At 43.2% G+C, this 21386-nt stretch overlaps 1 protein-coding gene across 1 annotated transcript; it reads right to left on the reverse strand.

The window, feature by feature from the left end:
- Positions 1-4193: 4193 nt before the first annotated feature.
- On the reverse strand, positions 4194-21310 carry AMDHD1 (amidohydrolase domain containing 1). The gene is made up of 9 exons (XM_040491169.1): positions 21095-21310; positions 19766-19872; positions 17814-17878; positions 15075-15352; positions 12591-12816; positions 10085-10209; positions 6119-6212; positions 5379-5539; positions 4194-4515 (listed from the first exon to the last, which is right to left on the reverse strand). The coding sequence occupies exons 1-9, from the start codon at positions 21229-21231 to the stop codon at positions 4428-4430; spliced, it is 1281 nt and encodes a 426-aa protein (XP_040347103.1). The 5' UTR covers positions 21232-21310; the 3' UTR covers positions 4194-4427.
- Positions 21311-21386: the final 76 nt, after the last annotated feature.

Genomic DNA, 21386 nt, shown 5'->3' on the forward strand with positions numbered 1-21386 from the left:
GGTGAATTTCCAAAGGTGATCTAATATACTTCCTTATTTTATAAGCCAATTTTCATCCGATCTTGAAATCTATAGCTGTTAGCATCTTCCCTACCTCAGCTACTATTTCTAAGGTGCTGTACTAGGGCTAAGGTACATCAATATCACATGTAGTCCTTTATTCGAAGACTTTCCATCTAGTTGGGGACATGAAAGGCCAATTAATGTGCCAAGTGTGTGTCCTAGAGGAAAGTACAATAACCACAACACCTTTGGATCATCAGGGAGGCTTCCTGGAAGAGGTAACTGAACTATGTTTTGAGTGACGGCAGTCAGAGGGAGAAGGGAGGAAAAAGAAGAAATGTAAGCTGAACATCAACGTCAGAAGACATTTATGCCAAGAAACCAATTCTACGTTTGGTCAATTTCAATCATTAAACAAAGGGTGACCAAGATGGCCCTGGTCTTTGCCCTCACAGCTTATAGCTTAGGTAGGCAGTGGCCAGAGGATTAAACAAACAATAGCACTGTGCAAGCAGCAAGATGGAAAGGTTAGGAAGTAAGTAGATGCTAGGTCATTGAGAGCATGAGAACTCATGCTAATGTATGGTAGGGGAAGCAAAACTCTACCAGCACAGAACACCTCAGATGTGGAGGGTGAGTAAGCAAGCACGGATGGCTCATTGCTGGTTTCTACCAGTTGGGTGCCAGGCTCTTGATTCCTGCAGTAGCTGCAGTAGAATCACTTGGAAAACATGTGCCTTCATATTTCAGAATAACTTCCCATCAGAAAAAAAATCTCTCTCAGGGGCTGGCATTGAATTTATCCTTTTACTGTTTACTGTAATAAAGACCCAGATGCTCATGCTTTGGGGGTAGGGGGGATATCTGGCAAAACCAGTTTAAATTTTAAAAGTATTGTGTTTCACAAGTTCCTTTTAGAAGAATCGACTCTTAATACACTTTGGCTTTGATTCTACTCTTTAATGTCAGTCTTACTGCCCTAATTGGGTTGTAAATTCCCTGAAGGCAGGGCCCAGTCTAGAATCAGAATTTCAGAGATGGAGGGAATCCAACCTCTACAGATGAAGAGTTCAAGAAGAAATCAAAGCCCAGATGTTAAGTCCCAGATGTGTGTGCCCTCCAGCATACCATGTTGTCTCCTGTCTCCCACGGCATTTGGTGTGTGCACCCTCAATTCAGTGGGGGTGAAATTGTGCACGATGAGGCAAAAATTGGTTCTTGAGATGCAAAAGAACTTATATATTATGAGGGTTTATGGTCTTCCAAGCTCAGCCCTATCTGACGAAATCTTACTCCTTAGGGAGAAATCTAATTTCGGGGGGTGGCCTGATAGTTTTAAAAGGCTGAGAAAAGAAACATTGGTCTAGCCCAGCGTGGAGCACAGAGCAGGCATCTTGACATCTTTCTGTGCCACTGCAAGAGCTTTCCACTTCTAGCCCCGATACCTCCTACTCTATCCACCAAAAGGACTTGTTCAAGGTGTCTTGCCAGAGTCCACGCATACAACAAATGTTTGAGTGCCTACTATGTACACTAAAACCAGATTAATTTTTTCTATAATATTCTTGTCCTGGTCCTAACTTGTTCAAAGATTCTCAGGGGCTTTTCCTGACTTTAAGAATGAGGTTCCTCCTAGTGAAGGTGACATTCAAAGCCCTGTGAAATCTGAGCCAGCCCTAGCTCCCCACGAGCACTCTGCTCTATGAGAGCTCATCACCTATCTTCTGAACACTTCATAATGTTCCGTCTTGGAGCCTTTCTTTCTCATCAACATCCTTCCAACCCCCAAAGGTAAACATGGCAGCCCAGCTCCCCACCCAACCATGGAACTGTTTCTTTGGGTTTACTTTTACAATTTACTCCTCCATGAGCATCATTCTTTGGCATTAACTTAAGGAATTCATATGTTCTTTCCAATTCACAGAACATTTTCCTTATCACTGCCTTCCTGGGGTGGTCTACTTAGTATGTTTTAATAAGTCACTTTCACTGTGACTATCAGTATGTTTGTGTAGCCGTTCATTAATTCATTTCTTGATCACCTGCTATGAACCAGTCACCATACTAGATCCTGGGGCACGATGAGGTCCCTGCCCTCTGTTAACATTCTAAAGGGAAAGACAGTTAAAACCACAATGCTATTAAATCTATCATGGAGGATGGGTGCATGGTGGGGGTGTGGAGGGACTAGATTTACCACATAGAGAAGTGAGGGAAAGCAGTCCAGGCAGAGGGAACAGTGATGCAAGGCCTGGAACAGCAAAAGCAAACTGTGTTTTGAGGCACAGTGTGAAAGCCAGGGTCGCTAGGGGTCTAGACTGCAGTACTTTTCAGAACTTAATTACCGTACAAATAACCTGGGGGCTGGTTAAGACACAGATCCTGATTCAGTAGGTCTGGAGGGAAGCCAAAGTTCTCATTTCTAGCAGGATCCCAAGTTGTTAGGGCTTACAGGACACTGGCCTGGGAGGACTAAGGCGGTTCCGGGTGGGTATCCTCTTCTCTTTCATTTTAAAAAGACATTAATGCTATTTGTTTAAAGTGAATGCCTCCTAGAGGGAAAATAGGGTGCACTTCTCCTTCTTATTCCATAGGCGTAAAGATATACTTCTGTGCTAAACACACCTAGTCTTTAGTTTTGGCCTTTATATCTATCGCCTGCATCCCAAACTCCGACTGCTGAGCAGGTGCTTGGTCATTGGGGAGGCATCACCCACAGCAACCATCCATCTCCCACACCTCCTCAAACTCCTTCACCAAGCATATGAAGGACAATGCTCCAAAGACCCCATGCTATCAGGTAGTGACAGTAATGTGCAATGTTACCCGTAACCTCCCAACAAGGGGTATTTTGGTTCAATATATATGGAATACAGTAAAGCCTCATCGATTCAGGCTTTATTAACCTGAAATGGGTGATAATTTGGTTAACATTTACTTCTCAAATCATTTATTCATAAATAGGACAAAGTTTAATAATGCAGTTGTGATTATAAGGATGATCAAACATTTAAAAAGATTTCAAGTTGGGGCACCTGGGTGGCTCAGTCGGTTGAGCATTTGACTCTTGATTTCAACTCAAGCCATGATCTCAGGGTTGTGGGATGGAGCCTGTGTCAGACTCCACACTGAGCCCGTGCTCGAGGGGTGCTTGAATCTCAGCCTGCTTGAGATTCTCTCTCTCCTCCTCTGCCCGGGGGGGGGGGGGGGGGGCGCGGGGTGGGGCGTGCGCACTGGTGCACTCTCGGTAAAATAAAAAAAAAAAAAAAAATTAAAATAAATTAAAAAATTAAAATATTTCAAGTAAACTCATAGGGCTTTAGAAACACCGATTTATATAGTCATCCACTATTTCTTTATGTGTAATTATGTAATTTGTTCATCTCCCAAATAGCTGCAATAGATAATACCACTGATCTACTTCCAGGGCTGGAAACAACAATAATAGTGACTACAAAATTTATTGAGAGCTACAAAAATTTTGTTACACATTTGTAATGTGAACAATCAAAGACTTAAAAATGACTTTTAAAAATCACATTAATAGATTTGGTCAAAATGCATCCTTTCGAGGAAGGCCCCTGTACCCATGTATAAAATGACAAGTCTTGAAATCTGTTGTGCAGCTCTATTGTTAGAATTGAGAAGAAATTAGAAATATAGGGACACCCTCCCATAGGAGACACTAATTCATTCAAAGAACATCTGTAAAGACAAACTATGTGGGGAAAGGACTAGCCTATTTTTTTTTTAATTTTTTTAACGTTTATTTATTTTTGAGACAGAGAGAGACAGAGCATGAACGGGGGAGGGTCAGAGAGAGAGGGAGACACAGAATCTGAAACAGGCTCCAGGCTCTGAGCGGTCAGCACAGAGCCCGACGCGGGGCTCGAACTCACGGACCGCGAGATCATGACCTGAGCCGAAGTCGGACGCTCAACCGACTGAGCCACCCAGGCGCCCCAGGACTAGCCTATTATAGAAGGCTACACGTGCTTAGTTTGGGGCATATCACTTGGATTTCTCATCATCCCCTAATTTTCACTAAATGTAGTTTAAAAACTGAAACTTGAAAAGCAGAAATAAAATGGGATTTCCAAGCCATGTCTACCTAATTGCCAATCTGCTTTCCCCACAAAGGCATTTTGGTGATACTCCATCATATTAATCTTCAAAATATTTGTAACAAATCTCTGTGAGATGATTTAATGTTATAAGATTATGATCCAATTGATTTACCTATTTGTATGTCCAGGTACACATGTTAAAAGAAAATAAATTTATCTCTTGGTTTTTTCAAGTGGATTAACAAAGCACTGAAATATATCTGACATCACCCTGGTAAATTACTATGGTATTTTAACTTTTACTACAACTGCATTGGCTTATACAGTCGAAGAGTCTTCTCTTTCCTTTCAGATCTTTCATTTTTTGTAGATGACTTTTCCTTTAGCTATAACATATTCAATTAATTCGTGATGGCCTCCAAACTGGTAAATCAAATGCTCCCATCTAGAAAGAAATCAAACGTACTTTAATGTATACAAGCCAAAATTATCCCTTTGTCAATAAATGCTAATTTAAAAATACATTCTCTCAAAATTTCTTCATACTTTGTCATTGATATTTGGGCTTTTAAAAAAAATAGATTACATGATAACTGGTCTACGACTTAAATACGATTTAATGATGTTATTTAAGTATTTGATCTTAACATATTTGATCCTATTAAGTGATGTACAAAAAGTAACATCAGTATCATTTTCAATAGAGAGAGTGAGGAGTAGAATTACAGAGCCTCGTTCTTCTGTCGAACACGAAGTCCAAGGACTGCAATAAGCTGGCTAGGGTCAAGGAGCCATAGGATTAACAACTTTAAGACAGAAAAGTAAGACTAAGTTGTCACACTGGGGGCCCAATTAGCAGCAGGCTGTGGGTGAGTAACCAGGGGCAGGAAAACTTAAGCCTTTGGGGATCTGGTAGGAGCGAGAAGACGCCAGAGAGGTAATGAATCAGAACCAGGGTGACGAGCCAGAGTTGGGACATGCGTGCCCAGCACAAGCATCGGTCAGAACTCCAGCAGAAAAACTTGTGCTGGGGGGCACAAGTCCCAAGTCCAGGTCAACAGAACAAAAACCTGAAGATCTATGAAAGATGTAAGACAGATGAAAACACTAGACAATCTGGTCTTCTCTGTGCGGTTTAGGATCTGTAGGCAGACTTTCTGGTTAGAAAGGGATGATGATAAAGGAGATTGGGGGGCATCCGAGCCTACACAGAGCCTGATGCTAATAATTAGCAGAAAAGGCATTTAATCCCAGTCTATATATTACAACGGGCATAAAAGAAACTAGTTCAGTTGGGAGAGCACTCACCTGGACGAATTGATGATAATGAGATCTCCCTGCTTACCAACTTCCAGAGATCCATGTGTGTGAGATTTTCCCAGCGCATAAGCTGCATTGATAGTGGCAGCCGCCAAGGCCTCAGGCATGGACATTCTCATGTTCACACAGGCCAGATGCATGACCATTGGCTAAGGCAAGAAAGAACAGCGTTAGAGGAAAGTAACAAAATGGCAACTTGTACTTGGACATTTCTCAACGCAGCACAACCAATAATGGAAATTAAATATATAGGAGGAACTGGCTAAACTAGTATGAGAAAAGTTATAATTCACATGTAAAGATTCTTATGCTTTGGAGAAGATCCCTTTATTAATACATATTTCCCACTCCCACCTCCGCCACGTATGGAGTATTTATTCACAACTTTTCAAGACCACTAAGCTCCCCTCCACACTCACTCACTAAAACTTCTTTGAGCTTGTGCTAACCTCCAAGACAGGAATAAGCTATTGCCAAACCACAACGCCCAAGGCAGAATCAAAAAATTATGCAGGTAGAACTTTCTCTCCCCTCTCTACGCCTGGAGGCATTCATGTGGGGCAGAAATATCCAATTATTCTGTCATCTACGCTTTTTTTCTTGTTTCACAGGAAAATATTTTTTAGATCTTTGGAACATTTTAGCAGTTAGTGAACTAGTTTTAAATTATTTACACACTTGGTGGAAGACTGATTCTCTGCTCAGAAAGGCACATTAAAAATAATTACCATTGAAAGGCAATATGCGTTAGGGTTGAAATCACTGCCCAGAGCAACGATTACCCCTTCATCTAACATCTTCCTAGCCCGAGGTTGCTTCAGTCTAAGACAAGGGGGAAAAAGAAAAAAAAAAAAAAAAAAAAAGATGTCAGTCTCTGGAAGTGGAGCTTCTGCAGACTAGATGTTCAGAATGGAAGCAGACTTAAGATATCCAACCCCTTTGTGTTCTGGAAGAAGAAACAGAAACTCAAGGTTAAGTGATTAATGGTGATGTGGAAGCCTAGGACTTCTGACTTTTATCATTCTGCTTTTGAAATGACTTGGCTATGATTAACTTCTTTAATTTGGGAGTGTTCATTTTGCCAATTTTTTTAATGTTTATTCACGAGAGAGAGAGAGAGAGAGAGAGAGAGAGAGAGAGGGAGCACACATGCATGCAAGCAGGGGAGGGGCAAAGAGAGAGAATCCCAACCAGCCTCCACGCTGTTAGCACAGAGCCGCTATATGGGGATCGAATTCACGAACCCCTGAGATCGTGACCTGAGCTGAGATCAAGAGGCGGCACTTAAACTGAGCCACCAGGTGCCCCTATTTTGGCAATCTTTATATACATCCAGAGATTCCTGCTAAGGAAGAAAAATACAACTTAAATTTTTTCAAATGTAACAAACTTTTTTTTGACTCCCAAATATAAACAATGAAGTTTTAAAAAATGTTATTTCTATTAACTTCAATTTTGCAATTTTTTATTCATATTTCTCTCCCTCCTTGGGCAGGGGGTGGGGAGAAGGGTCTCAAACATTTTTTGTGGCCCTTTAAAATCCTGAAGGCCCAAGAATCTAATATGTAAAATATTTGTGCTTCTTCCTAGGGTGCATGTCTCCCTGACCTCCTTGGCACAATATTATTTATTCTTTAAGACATGACTCAAAAGTTATGTCAGAGATAAACAGAGCCAAACACTAGTTAAAATGCTGAAGACAAACTGTATTCAGTAATAACGATTGCAGAAGGGAAAAGAGTCCCATGTGGACTGGACTGTTTTGATCTGTGCAGTGCTAACTGGGTGTTTTAAGAAAGAACGAGGAGATCAGTAGGAAAAAGGGGCAGAGGGAGTTGAGTAGAGCCAGGGAAGTGAAAATTTTCTAAAAGCATGAGAGATGGGCCAGTACGATCTGCGTGTGTTCACTGGCACTGGTTTGTTCTCTGGAGGAGAAACAAACTTCACTACCTTTACAAAAAGAGGCAGGGGTGTAAGCTGGTGCAGTGTACCCACCAGGCTGGGAACTAGGGACAGAGTTGTCTTCTTGAATGTTTGCCTTTTGAAGAGAGGGCTCTAAGGTCCTTGAGGAGACAATCCTGCTTGGGTGGTGGAAGATTTATATCTCAAAGGAGCAGAGAAAGGGGCACCTGCATGGCTCAGTCAGATGAGCGTCCGACTTCGGCTCAAGTCATGATCTCACGGTTGGTGAGTTTGAGCCCCGCATCGGGCTCTGTACTGACAGCTCGGAGCCTGGAGCCTACTTTGGATTCTGTGTCTGCCTCTCTCTCTGTTCCTCCCTGCTGCTCTGTCTCTCTCTCTCTCTGTCTCTCTGTCTCTCTCTCTCTCTCTCAAAAATAAATAAAGATTTAAAAAAATTTTTTTAATTAAAAAAAAAAGGAGCAGAGAAAGAATTTACAATTGCAAGCTTTGTAAAGTTACTGCTCTAAGAGGAAGTCCAGGGGTCCAGCTGCCTGTCGCCTGGTTTTGTTGGAACAAACACTTAATTCCCCTGTCAGGTTGGGCTTTCTCAGGCAGGCACTATAAGGGGCACGGGTCATCCTAGGGATGCAGTCTTGAGCTATCAGACTCTACGCTAGTGTTTACTCAGGCTCACAGTGTCGGGGGGAGGAAGACAGATAAAATCGGTTGTGCTGAGAGTCTACAGGTTTTACAGGCCAAGACTGAGGTCCTTGAAACATTCACAGTCTATGACTGACAATTTGCAGGATGACCTGAGATAATGTTCCTCAACTAGGATAATATATGAGAGGAGGTGGGTGAAGCAGAGATAAGGGTGAGGAAAGGTAGAGCTTAAAATTTCCCCACGGTTCATTCTGATGGCCTCCCCTCCCCTTCCAGAAATACTTCAGGAGGTAAAAAAAGAAAAAAAGAAAAAGCAAAAGTGAAGCTGTAGAAGTCTCAAGGGAGTGCCAGAAAAACTAAGGTGAATGTTTCCGGAATAAATTTAAACAGTACACACAAAGATGCATAAAATAATGATTACAGCAAGTCCTTGAGTAGCATAAGGCAACTGTTACTCTGGAAATGAGAGTCAAGAGAATTCAGGGCAGGGGCACCAGGGTGGCTCAGTTGGTTGAGCGTCTGACCTCGGTTCAGTTCGTGATCTCATGGCTTATGAGTTCAAGCCTCACATCAAGCTCTCTGCTGTCAGCACAGAGCCCACTTCAGATCCTCTGTCCCCATGTCTCTCTGCCCCTATCCCGCTTGTGCACATTCTCTCCCCACCCCCTCCCTCTCTCTCAAAAATAAACATTTGGAGAGAAAAAAAGAGAGAGAATTATGGCATCCCCCTCTCTCTCCACCCTCCTCCCCCGACTTGTGCTCTCTCTCTCTCTCTCTCTCTCTCTCTCTCTCTCTCTCTCTCCCTCAAAATAAATAAGCATATAGAGAGGAAAAAAAAGGAGGGAGAATTCAGGGCATGACAGGGAGCCCTGCAAATTGCTCCTGTTGGAGAGATCAGAAAAATTCCAGAACAGAGAAGCCAGAGAGAAAAGTGTGGCCTTGTCTGTGATTCTTCCTGTTGTCCAAACTGCGTGACCAACCCATCTTGCGGTGACCACAGATGGCAGCCCCCTCTGGCAGCGGGACAAAGTTCTGACTTTTATTGCTGAGCTGCCCTTCATACTTCAAGTGTCAGAGTTTTGCTCCATCTTAAGAGATTCAAAGTGAAAGTGTTCCTTGGTTGATGGAAAATTAACCAGATTAAGTATTGATTGATGACTTCAGTTGATGATTGCTGAGACTTGCTGTAAATGCCAAGATACCAAGGACGGTTACTGATTGATATTTCCTGGTCGTAATCTACATTATGTCTACTCTTTACATTAAGAGAATAGTAATAATAAGAGAAATGTATAATATTATACATATGTGTATAGATCATACTGTATTTGAGAAAAGCACTGCAATATTCCTTTCTTCTCTCTTATAAAGGTTACTCAAAGCCTGGCTTTTCAATCGCTAAGGCAGAGTGTCCCAATCCCGGCACAGTTCATATTGTGGCTGCGTAATTCTTGGGCAGGACAACTTTCTGTGGTGGGAGGCTGCTCTGTGCACTGTGGGGATGTTTAGGTGCATCCCTGGCCTCTACTCACTAGATGCCAGCAGCGCCCCCTAGTCATGACAACCCAAACTGCCTCCAGACATGGTCCAATGTCCGAAACGGCAGTTATGAAGATGAACTATGGACTAGGTGCATTCAATCCATAGAGGGCAAACAGCAAAATTCCTGGGAAGATTTCACAAAATATACTTAGACATCTCCTCTTTCCTCCCACCTCCAGGATTTGTGAAGATTGTGGTACTTACTTGCATCCTCTTAGAAAACAGCTCCTTCAGATTCTGAATATTGTTAAATATCTCTAACATCTTATGCATGTTTTTTTAAGTAGAAAGTCCATTACATTGTTTTCTAATGATAGAAGTGATGCATGATTTTTAATTGGAAAATCCCAAAAAGGAGGGAAAAAAAGAATGAGAAAGCTCCACTCTTCCCAATAATCCCACCACTTAAACGCCATTTGGGCCCAAGCTCTTTCCTCAGAATAATGCATCTCTGTACATGACTCCAGAATTGGCATCTCCCATGGGCTCAGTTTTCCTGATCTGCATTTTTCAGGAATTTGGAAGGACAATGAAATACTATTTAGGCATCTCGGTCTGCATCCTCACAGCTTGCACGGGCAGCTCACCTCAGCATGTAGGCGGTGGTGGGCAGGAGGACAGCAGAGCTCCTGGCCGTTGCCATGGCAGCGATGCCTTCATCGCTCACTTCTTCCAGGTGACTGATCGCCTGAGCTCCCAGCTCAGCTCCCAGCTAAGCAGAATGGGCAGAGAGAGAAAGGTTTCACCACCAAAAACAATAATCAACAAAGTGCCAGAACATTGCTTTCCCTGCAAAAATAAACAGCACCCTATTATGAAAATTTCTTGGCAACTGCCTCTTGAAAACAGAAGCCCCCAAATGGGTAAAGGCTCTGTCAAGGACATTCACTTGAAAATGAGCTAGTGTGCTACTTTAAAAACTATTCTTAAATATAAGGGCTTACTGATATTCTTTAGGTATTTGCTAAAAAAAGAAAACTTCATGAATCTTATGGATCAGAATAGAACATTGAGTGACATTGGTAATAAAATCTGATTCTTCTAGCATCATAAAAACACCATAAAGAAAGGTATATTGATTGCATTGCACTCAGTGAAAAGAGATCGATTAAGAAAACAAACTTTAAAAATGGAATTGTATGTATAATTCGGGAATATCTACTTGAGCTTGATGTCTCTCCAGGTGAAAAGTCTGGGCTTGATTGTCAGAGGAATACCAAGAGGAGGTAATCTTATAGTAATAATGAGAACATGGCATTTAAGTGGGTTTCTTCTCGGGTTGACATACCCCCCCCCCACACACACACACACATACACACTGACCCAGTCTGAAAGGTGATATGGTAAGCACTCCAAGGCAAGGAAAGTAGACTAATTTTTGACATTACACCATGGCCCAGGGAGGCAGCGATGCCCACACCAGGGCAGGAAAGAGCTGGCCCCACATCAGTAGGAGCTCAGGTCTAATAGCCTTTTGGTTTGGGCTTCTGGAGAGTCCAATGTTCCATAGACAGACTTTGCTCCCCAGGGGAAGTTTCTTTCCAACCTTGGAATCACCTTCACTTTTCCAAACTTGATTTGTTCATCCTGGATACTGACCTCTATTGATTTAACTGGCCAGTCACTCTCTATGACCAAGAGTATCTTGCTGACCACCTAGTTCACATTCATTCAACATTCAACAAATATTTACTCTCTAAAGGCCATCTGTATGCCAGGTATTGTGCTAACCCCCAGGGATAGGGCTGTGAAGGTGTGGGTACAGTCCTCAGCGTGTTTACGGTCCAGTAGGGATCACAGAGGCAATTTGAACACAGTGGGACAAGCATAGGGAGGGACTATAACCCATTCTTGGAGAGCTCTGGGAAGGGTCCCAGAGAAGTGGTAGCTAAGATGAAACATGGAAGGGAGTTAGAGTGAGCCAGACAAAGGACACTCAGATTAGAGAAAGCATATCCAGAGGCATGGGGTATTAGGTATACTAAAACTATTTACTGTGGTTGGCTCATGGTAAACAGGGCAGAGAAAGAGGAAGATGGGAGGTGAGCGAGAGCTGGATCTGGTAAGTCTACATGTGCTGAGTTTGGGATTCATCCTGCCAGCACTGGTGAGCCTTGCAGGGGTTTTCAGCAACAGAGAGGAAAATACGATGCACTGTAGGGAATGGATTAAAGGAATGAATTGAAGTGCAGGAAGTGTGGATACAAGGAGAAAAGCTGTTGCAGGAGCTGAGAGCTGATGGTGGTTTGAACTAGGCAGTAGGGTTAAGAGAAGTAAACCGAGAGATATTCAGGAAATACACTGGGAGCTTTTGCAGATTGGTTGAAATGTGACAGGTAAGGTGGGGAGGAGACCAAGTGATGTCCAAGTTTTTGGCTTAGGCAATACACAGGTAAATGGGGTCATCCACTGGGCAGGAAACATGGGACAAGATTTGGAAGTGATATTAAGAGATCACATTACATGTGCTGTCGTTTAGACACATGTGGAGTATCCACATCTGTGTTTTTGTCCCAACGGCAGTTATTTATTTTGCTCCAGGGTTTAGAGGAGTGACATCTAGATTCACAACTGAGGGAATTTTGTCTGTTTTATTCACTGCTGAATTCTCAATGCCTAGGACAGTGCCTGACACACACTCAAATATTTGTTAAAAGCATGAATAAATGAATCTGAGCAAGACATGCAGGTCAGAAAATCATCCGGTGACTACTGATGGGGCACTCCACCAACATTCACCTGGAGGCTGCCACAGAAAACCCCTGGAAGCCACATGTGAACTTAGTAGACTCTGTCAGTGTAGCTTTGTGTTCCAACCAAGCTATGTTCTGAATTTGATAAACAAGATCACAAAGGTACTTCTCTTCCTACTAATACCACCAGCAGGTGATAATAAAAGTAAATGGCCGGCAAAAAAGTAAATTTCTAATAGAGGTCAGTGATTCCAAGTCTCAACCAGACCAGCCCTCGCATTGTTCAAACGAGTTCTCCCATTCTCTATCTTTTCGAGAGGCTATTCCTAACTCTGAACAAACTAAGGAAGTTTTCCACCGCACGAGTCTTGACAAAGGAAAAGCTAAAGGTCAACCACACCTCAGCAGCCTTCATAGGATGGAGTTCATCCCCATGAAAGTTAATCTGTAATCCTAGATCTTTTCCACTTTGAAGAATCCTTCTGGTGGAATTGAGATCAAAGACGCCTTTCTCACAGAACACATCTATGTTGTCCACATGTATTTCCCCACGGCTGCCAAGCTCCTTCAGCTTTGGGAGGTGGTTATTGATGATTTCATCAGCAGCTTCTGTAGCAGTCTTTCCTCTGAGGGAAGAAAATGAGGTTACATGGGAAAAACAATTTTTTTTAATTGAAGAAAGGCTTTTCTGGCACTTGAAGAACCTGACAAACTGTAGGCAAATGACCCTAAGATAGATAGAGAAATAACTAAAGCAATAACTCAGGAGTCTTAACAATTGGGCCATAGCAGGGATATTGACAAGATTTCTGTATACACAGACCCTGGACACAGAGACTCAAATGGCTCATCCATTCTGGTTCAGCCATGTTGCCTTTGAGAATGCCAGCAAGGCTCCCTGCCTGAGAAACTAAACACTCTTTTCAAAGACACTTAGAGAGCATCCTGGAGGCTTCCCTGACAACCAACTGCAGGGCCCCCTACCTGGGCCCTAGCAATCACTCTGCCATTTTCTTCTTCCACACTATTTCTAGAAGCATCAGCCTAAGGCTTCCTATCTCACCATTTGGAACCACGAGGAAAGAGGATCATGAGAGGCCCTGAAATTCTAAGATTCTGAAATAGTTATGTATTAGACAGGGCTGGGCTTCTGAAGTCAGACGGACACAGAGCTCTACTATTTGCTGGCTACACAACTTTGGACATGCTATTTAGCCGTCATTTGGCATACTCTGAGGCTCAGGCTGTATGTATCTTTGGGGATCAAGATGTAGCCCTCAGAGACTCATTAGCAGATGGAGAACATTCTGTAAAACTTTAGCACTATATGGGGCACCTGGGTGGCTTAGTTGGTTAAGCGTCCGACTTTGGCTCAGGTCATCATCTCACAGTCTGTGGGTTCGAGCCCCTTATCGGGCTCTGTGCTGACAGCTCAGAGCCTGGAGCCTGATTCAGATTCTGTGTCTCCCTCTCTCTCTGCCCCTCCCCTGCTCACTCTCTGTCTCTCAAAAGTGAATAAAAAAACATTTAAAAAGTTTTTACACTTTAGCCCTATATTTGGAACATAAAAGTCTCTTGTTCCACAAAAACCATTTTGGTAGGAAGACAGAGGTGGACCATGAGGAGACAGGCACTTACATATACTGTTTCCAATTCTCAAGACAATCATATAGAGAGTGTGTTCTCTCACTGCTTTACCAATGTTCAAAAGAGTTAAGTGATGCCCTCAAAATCACCCAGTGGGAAAGTAGCCAAGCTGGATTCAAACCCAGGTCTGGTATGGCTCCAAAGCCTGAGACTTCTCTACCATGTTACACTGCCTTTCATCCACCTTAGGTTCCATTTGGGGAAAAATAAAAAATCCATTTTCTGTAGACAGATGTCCCAAAAGTTTTAGTGCAGTTTTAAGCTTTAATAATAATCTCAGAAGTAGAAATGCTAAACACATACAAAAACATCATTGGAAATATTAAGTATTTATGTTTCAACTTAATTAGCTCTGTGAATTTTAAATAATAAATTTAATGTTAATTTTTAAATTTTCTCTGATTAAAAATGATAAACCAAAAATTCACATTAAACTTATTTTTCAAATACACAAAAGTGAATAAATGTAAAAATATATAAATTATTAAACTTTCAAAGAATTTAGGTAAGCTTGTGGCACTTCTGTATCTACATTATCAAAACTCAAAACTGCACTAAGACTTTGCCCCGTTAATTGTTAAGTTCTGGATTTCTTTGGACCTTTTAGTTCTAGAACTGCGGGCTTTTGGGTCTAGAAATTTCAGGACAGATAAAGTACAAAGGCAGAAAGGGACATAATTCTCTACAGTAAAGCCATATAGGAGAAACTTTTTGGATAAAGGGAAAGCTAGAAAAACATTTACAACAAGAAAACAAACATGTTTGGTGCTAAACAAGTAAACAGATGAACAAAATTAAAAACCATTCTGAGTCTTCTTGCCTTACAGATGTGATCTATCTCCTACAGAGTGTTTCTCTGAATCTCTAATGTGTGATTATGCTGTCACAGGCAACTATTTAAAGTAGCATCTGTCATTTTAAAGGATCTATATGGGGGGGGGGGGCATTGCTTTTTGTTAACCGAAAGAGTTTTGAACATCTCTTCCTCCTTCATCATTAAGGGACTAGCAAACTGATAGGTCCGGTGGGGATCACCTTCCTAAAACCACCAGCATGAGATGTCTATTAGAATCAGAACACCTCTCTAATGGCTTCTACCGGACTCTTCTGCAAGAACTAAAGCGTGGATTCACCTCCACTCCCAGGAGAATGTATCCCCACTTAGGCACCACCTGCCCCCTTCCTTCTCTGTTGTCAATGCCCCAAATCAAAGCTGGGTGCCCCAGGTTGAGGTTACTTTGGCACTGAGTGAGCCCCGCAGTAAGTGGCGGAGATGCTGATGGGCCCCTGGCGCCGAGCGCGCTCAATCACACGCAGCATCTTGAGCTCCGTCTCCAGGTTGAGGCCGTATCCGCTCTTGCACTCCACCAGTGTGGTCCCCGCCCTCATCATGCACTGCAACCGCTGCTGAAAGGAGCAGAATAACTCCTCCTCCGAGGCTTGGCGCGTGTGCTCCACAGTGAAGTTGATGCCTCCTCCAGCCTGGTGAATTTCCATGTACGTGGCTCCTGCCAACTGAACACAGGGCTCACCCTTAGGCCGGGCACAGGCACGAGGTTGCAGGCAGGTCCACAGAGCCTACCTCCAGGGGTGATATTCAAAATGATTTAACAACTGATATGTCAGGGACACCAGCAGATGGGAAAGGATGCTGGGACACATAGCCGTGGAAGCCCCTACTCTGCCAGGGTGATGGGGGGGGCGAAGGAACATGGGTACCTCAGGAAAGACTGGGGTGGCAGAAATGGGAGATGTGGTGGGGAGCACTTCCAATCTCAGGCAGCAGCAACAATTTACCAACCAGCCCACGAGTATTTCAGTATTTTAATAACCCAGTTGGCCCCAATGTGTGCCAGCTAAGACTCTATCTATCCGTAGCACCTATGGATGAGAAAACAAAGCTTAGACAATTTGGGAACCCCACTGCAGCTATTCCAAACATCTACTAAAGAGACCCAGGGGGGTTTCCACCTCTCAGTATCTGGCCACTAGAGTTTGGGGCCTGACCTCTGTGACTCAAGCAGAGAAGCTCTTCCTGGGATCCCACGGGGCTCCAGTTACTCTAGGCAGCAAGAAGTGTGGTGCAAACAAAGTATGCCAACCTGGGATCCCCCTGTCAGAGTTTTTCGTCTGGGTTCTGCCATGGCGAGCTGGTGAACTCATTCAACAGCCATCCCTTTTCTGGGCCTCACGTTCCCCATCTATGTAATGAGATGTTTGGACTGCAAATCTCTAGGATTGTTTTTTTGGCTCTGAAATTCTGTGATTTAATAAAGAAGTCTTAAAAACAGCTCTAGTGTGTGGGGCGCCTGGGTGGCTCAGTCGGTTAGGCGTCCAACTTCGGCTCAGGTCATGATCTCACGGTTTGTGAGTTCAATCCCTGCATCAGGCTCACTGCTGTCAGCACAGAGCCTGCTTTGGATCCTCTGTCCCCCTCTGTCTCTGCTCTTTCCCTGCTGGTTCTGTCTCTCTCTCTCTCTCTCTCTCTCTCTCTCTCTCTCAAAAGCAAAACTGAAACAAAACAAAAACAGCTCTTATGTGTTGAAGAAGGTACACAGTATCTGAAGAAATTTCTTAGCTGTTAGGATGTACACTTAAAAACCAATGTGAAGAAAAGAGATGGAAGAACCTTAAATGCATACTGTTAAGTGAAAGAAGCCAGTCTGAAAAGGCTACATACTGTATGATTCCAACTATATGATATTCTGGAAAAGGCAACACTAAGGAAACAGTAAAAAGATCAGTGACTATTGGCTCTCAGGGGTTGGCAGGGAAAGGGATGAATAGGCAGAGCACAGAGAAACTTTAGGGCAGTGAAACCACTCTGATACTATAAGGGTGGTTACGTGTCATTACACATTTGTCCAAACTCATAGAACATGCAGCACCATGAGAGAACACTAGTAACTATGGACTCTGCATAATAATGATGCGTCAGTATAGGCTCATCAATTGTAACAAAGGTACCACTCTGGTGGGGGATGTTGATAATGGGGCAGGCTGTGCATGTATGGGGTCAGGATGTATATGGGAAATCTTTGTACCTCCCACTCAATTTTGCCATGAACCTAAAACTTCTCTAAAAAATAAAATCTATTAGAAAGAAACAATGTGAAAATGGCTCCAACCAGGGATTTGAGGGCTGACTATGGCTAATTAATGAGTTGTGACACAGACTACACCTTATATTTCTTAATAAGTCTCATTTTTCAGGGAAAAAAAATACAAGACTTATTTTATTTTTTATGATTAGCAATATATTTTTCCAAGTTGGAACCAATGAATGGTGAATTTCAAACTGTTTCCTGGAGCCCCTCCAAAGGCTAGTAGGGGTGGAGAGGTGAAATGGGGGAAGGGAAAGAGAGGAGAAACTAGTAGAAAAAGGCAGCCCTGGGGCGCCTGGGTGGCGCAGTCGGTTAAGCGTCCGACTTCAGCCAGGTCACGATCTCGCGGTCCGTGAGTTCGAGCCCCGCGTCGGGCTCTGGGCTGATGGCTCAGAGCCTGGAGCCTGTTTCCGATTCTGTGTCTCCCTCTCTCTCTGCCCCTCCCCCGTTCATGCTCTGTCTCTCTCTGTCCCAAAAATAAATAAAAAACGTTGAAAAAAAAAGTAAAAAAAAAAAAGAAAAAGTCAGCCCAGCTCTGTTTTAAAAGAAGGAGTCTAAAACAAACAAACAAAACACACACACACACACACATACATACATACATACATACATACATAAGGATTCTACAGCTAAAATTTTTTGAAAACTATCATACCTAAAGATTGCTGGCCCTATGCATAGCATAAAGATTTGGACAGTTATAAGTCCGTTTTGTTGTAATTTATTTTCCATAGTCCAGGTCAGTAAAAAATATCCATTAAAAAGAAATGTAGACATATGTTGTTGCAAAGCTTGATAGCCTATCCACTCTTTAGAAAAAGATGTGTCTGTATTGTGCCTTATTTTGATTTGCCATCATTTATTGCAGTTACCTTCATTGCAAACTCGTGAACTCTTTCACCAGCCCAGACTGGATGTGTGTGTGCATCCACCAAACCTGTAACCAATAAATCAAATCATTTTTAAATCTGAGAAATAGAAAGCCCTTAGATAGTAGGCAGACTATCTCGAACCACTCTTGGGAAAGCAGGTGATGGTCAGCCATCTTGGAGGATGATGGAGGAAGAAGAATTTGTATGGTTTCCTCCACCAAGAGGAAGGAAGCCTCTCTGCATGGCCGGTCTAGAAGCCTCTAATGGAGGAGGGTGACTCAGCATGACGAGTATATCCAATAAAGAAACACAGCTTCTGGGGCGCCTGGGTGGCCAGTCGGTTAAGCGTCCGACTTCAGCCAGGTCACGATCTCACAGTCCGTGAGTTCGAGCCCCGCGTCAGGCTCTGGGCTGATGGCTCAGAGCCTGGAGCCTGTTTCCGATTCTGTGTCTCCCTCTGTCTCTGACCCTCCCCCGTTCATGCTCTGTCTCTCTCTGTCCCAAAAATAAATAAAACGTTGAAAAAAAAAATTAAAAAAAAAAAAGAAAGAAAGAAACACAGCTTCTTCTGCCCACTAAGCCCATGCTCACTAAGCATCCTGTTTTAAAACAGGATGTCATAGCTATTAGTTCAGCAAAACCAAGGACTGTATCACCAAGGAATAATGTGGGTGTGAAAACAGAATACAATCCCTCCCAACTTTGAGAAGGAAAAATATGAAATCAGAAATATGAATCTTTCTTCAAAAAAAGAAATGTAGGGGCGCCTGGGTGGCTCAGTCGGTTGAGTGTCCGACTTCAGCTCAGGTCATGATCTCACAGTCTGTGGTTCGAGCCCCACCTCAGGCTCTGTGCTGACAGCTCAGAGCCTGGAGCCTGCTTCGGATTCTGTGTCCCCCTCTCTCTCCGCCCCAACCCTGCTTGTGCTCTGTCTCTGTCTTTCAAAAATGAATAGACATAAAAAAATTTTTTTAATAAAAAAAAAAAGAAATGTAGCTTAACTGAAGAGAAACTATAAAGCAATCATTTGGATTGTTTGCTTATCCAGGTCTAACTCAGTAAAGTGTGTCTTTCCAGAATATTTTAAATACCTTGTGGATTAAAAGTCTCATTAATAAATAGTTCTGATTGGACTAAAATCAAGAATCTCTATTCAGATTGCTTTCTACTATTTTCTGCTTGTTTTCATAAGGTTTCACTCTGACTTTAGTTCCTGACCCCCAAGAGCCAGAAGGTAGAAGTTCTATCAGGTATACATAGTATACATTTTTAAAATGTAAATTTTAGCCTCTATGTTTTGTATAGAACTCAAAATTTGTGAAACTTGCTTCAGATGATTTCATGAAGCTATAGAACATTATGTAGGAGATGATGGTTAACAAACTGATTTTGTTGTCAATCATTAAAGATTTAAATAAACTTCAGTGAAATCTCTAAGGATCCCCCCCCACACACACACACTTTTCTGCCTAGAGATGTGTTGTTTCACACTCTCTGTAAATTTAGAGTATATTCTGGTATTAGAAACAGCACTTTGCCCTATCTGCCTCCCATATGAAATAGACTAGTAAAGTTCTTCCAACAGCCTTTGAACCTACACACACCACAGCTGGTTTCTCTCTAGCATGTGAGTGGGAAGAAGTGAAGTGAATGAATAAGTTTGATTCCCAGCTTGCCCTTTACCTGTCCAGCAATCTTGGGTAAGATATTTCATCCCTAAACTGGAGCTTTCTAATGTGTAACATATAGATAATGATACTTTACAGGGCAGTCATAAGGATTCAAGATGAAAACATGTTTGTAAAGCAGCTTAGACATTCAATAGTGGAAATTCAATGCACAGTAGCTATTATATTTTAGTATTATTTTGAGACCCTATTTAAAACAAGCTGCTACTCTTCTTTATGTTACTAAAACCAGATGCAGGGCTTTACTGAAAAAGAGGTTAATACCTGGCAAGATGCATTTCCCAGAACAGTCAATTCTTTCTTCAAACGTTTCTTCAGAAAACAGTGTTTGGATAGCATCAGCCCGACCAATGGCTTTTATAAACCCATCCCTGAATAAAAATCAAGAAATAATTACTAAAGTTTGGGGAAATACTGTGGAAAAGCTGACTAATGATTTAAAATATGTTGCCCATGTCTTTTGGTATCAGTCAACATTTGTTGTATTTCCTACTTGCATCTGTGTCTTTGAAAAAAAAAAAAAGACTCTAGCCACATGCAAGGCAAAAAGCCAAATCATGTGTAGAGATTGCCAGTTGTTTGCTAAGATCAGTGTTCCCTTTCCCTCACAGTGCTAGATTCCTAAATTTTAGCTGAACACATGACCACCCAGAATGAAGACTACATTTATGGGTTTCTCATCAGCCGGGTGTGGCCCATGTGACTAAATTGTAACCAAAACGATTTTTTTTCTCATCCTATTTCCTACTGTCTGGAAGGTGGACACCAGAAGGAGAGGCGTAGCAGCCATCTTGGATGATGAAGTGAGGAAGAAAGAGGGTTGTGCACAGGAGAGCAAGATACTAGGGCCTCTGGATTCTATAGAGTACGGCCATCAGTTAGGTCTGGATTCCTACCTCTGTGTGGTTCTGTTATGCTTTTAACTAATTTTTAGCAATAACACTGAGAATGTTTTTTTTTTATCACTTTGTTAATTAAAAATAAAACACACAGTCCCTAAAAGCTGGACTCTTACACAACCCTAAGCAGCCTCAGATAAGGGCCGAGCCCATCTTGCGCAATCGCGATGCCGCGGCGCTCTCCAATTCAAACAGGCATCCAAACTCCATTCCCACTGCAGGCTCACCCTCCCAAACTTTGCCTGTTCTTTTACTCACGTCATTGCAGGAAGCACAGAAGCTTAGTGAAAACTGAAAATGTCCTCTTTTTTTGGTAGCTGAATCTTAACTTCCTATCACCCCAAACCGTCACTATCTGAACGTCTTCCGTGGTGCTCAAGCTTTAGTGTACAAAGGGGGTTGGGCTGGAGAGTGTTTTGTAAAAACTTAAAGTCCCAGAACTCCACCGCAGAGATGCAGATTCCAAAGATCTGGAGATAGGGGGCAGGGAGGGCGTGGGGTTCAGCTTGAGAGCGTTTTTTCACCAAACGGCAACCGGAAGCTGTCACACAAGGTAGGTAGCAACAGGTGCCTAAAAGACAGGCCTGCAATGGCTCTCTGGATGCCGGAAAGCTTTTTTTTCCCCGGTTGCCTCCAGAGCGCACAAGTTAGGGAAAGGGGGCCAAGCCGGTCCCCCCAGCGCGCGGCCACTTACGTGCCCACCACCAGGCTGGCGCCCTCCAGCACGGCCAGGCTGTGCAGCGCGTCCCGCGCCAGGAAGCGCTCGCCGCGGGCGCACACCATCACCACTTGCTGCGCGTTCTCCAGCAGGAGGCGGTGGCCGCCCGCCATGTCGCCGCGCGCCGCGGGTCTCCGGATGGCCGCGGAGCTCGAGCTGCGGCAGGCTAGCGGGCGGAGGAGGGTGCGGGTGGGCGGGCCGCGCCCGGGGCAGGGAGGGTGGAGCCGGGGCGGGCGCTCGAAGCCACCGCCTTCCCAATCCGCTGGGA

This window comes from Herpailurus yagouaroundi, unplaced genomic scaffold (genome assembly GCF_014898765.1).
Source record: "Herpailurus yagouaroundi ecotype Mexico unplaced genomic scaffold, PumYag 182, whole genome shotgun sequence".
Lineage (NCBI taxonomy): Eukaryota > Metazoa > Chordata > Mammalia > Carnivora > Felidae > Herpailurus > Herpailurus yagouaroundi.

Coding starts and splice junctions, on each gene's coding strand:
- AMDHD1 (XM_040491169.1), bottom strand. CDS start 21,231: ATGGCGGGCGGCCACCGCCTCCTGCTGGAGAACGCGCAGCAAGTGGTG. Junction 10,210..12,590: donor ATCCTATGAAGGCTGCTGAG/GTGTGGTTGACC, acceptor CATTCTGCTTAG/CTGGGAGCTGAGCTGGGAGC. Junction 4,516..5,378: donor ATTATCATCAATTCGTCCAG/GTGAGTGCTCTC, acceptor ATTTCTTTCTAG/ATGGGAGCATTTGATTTACC.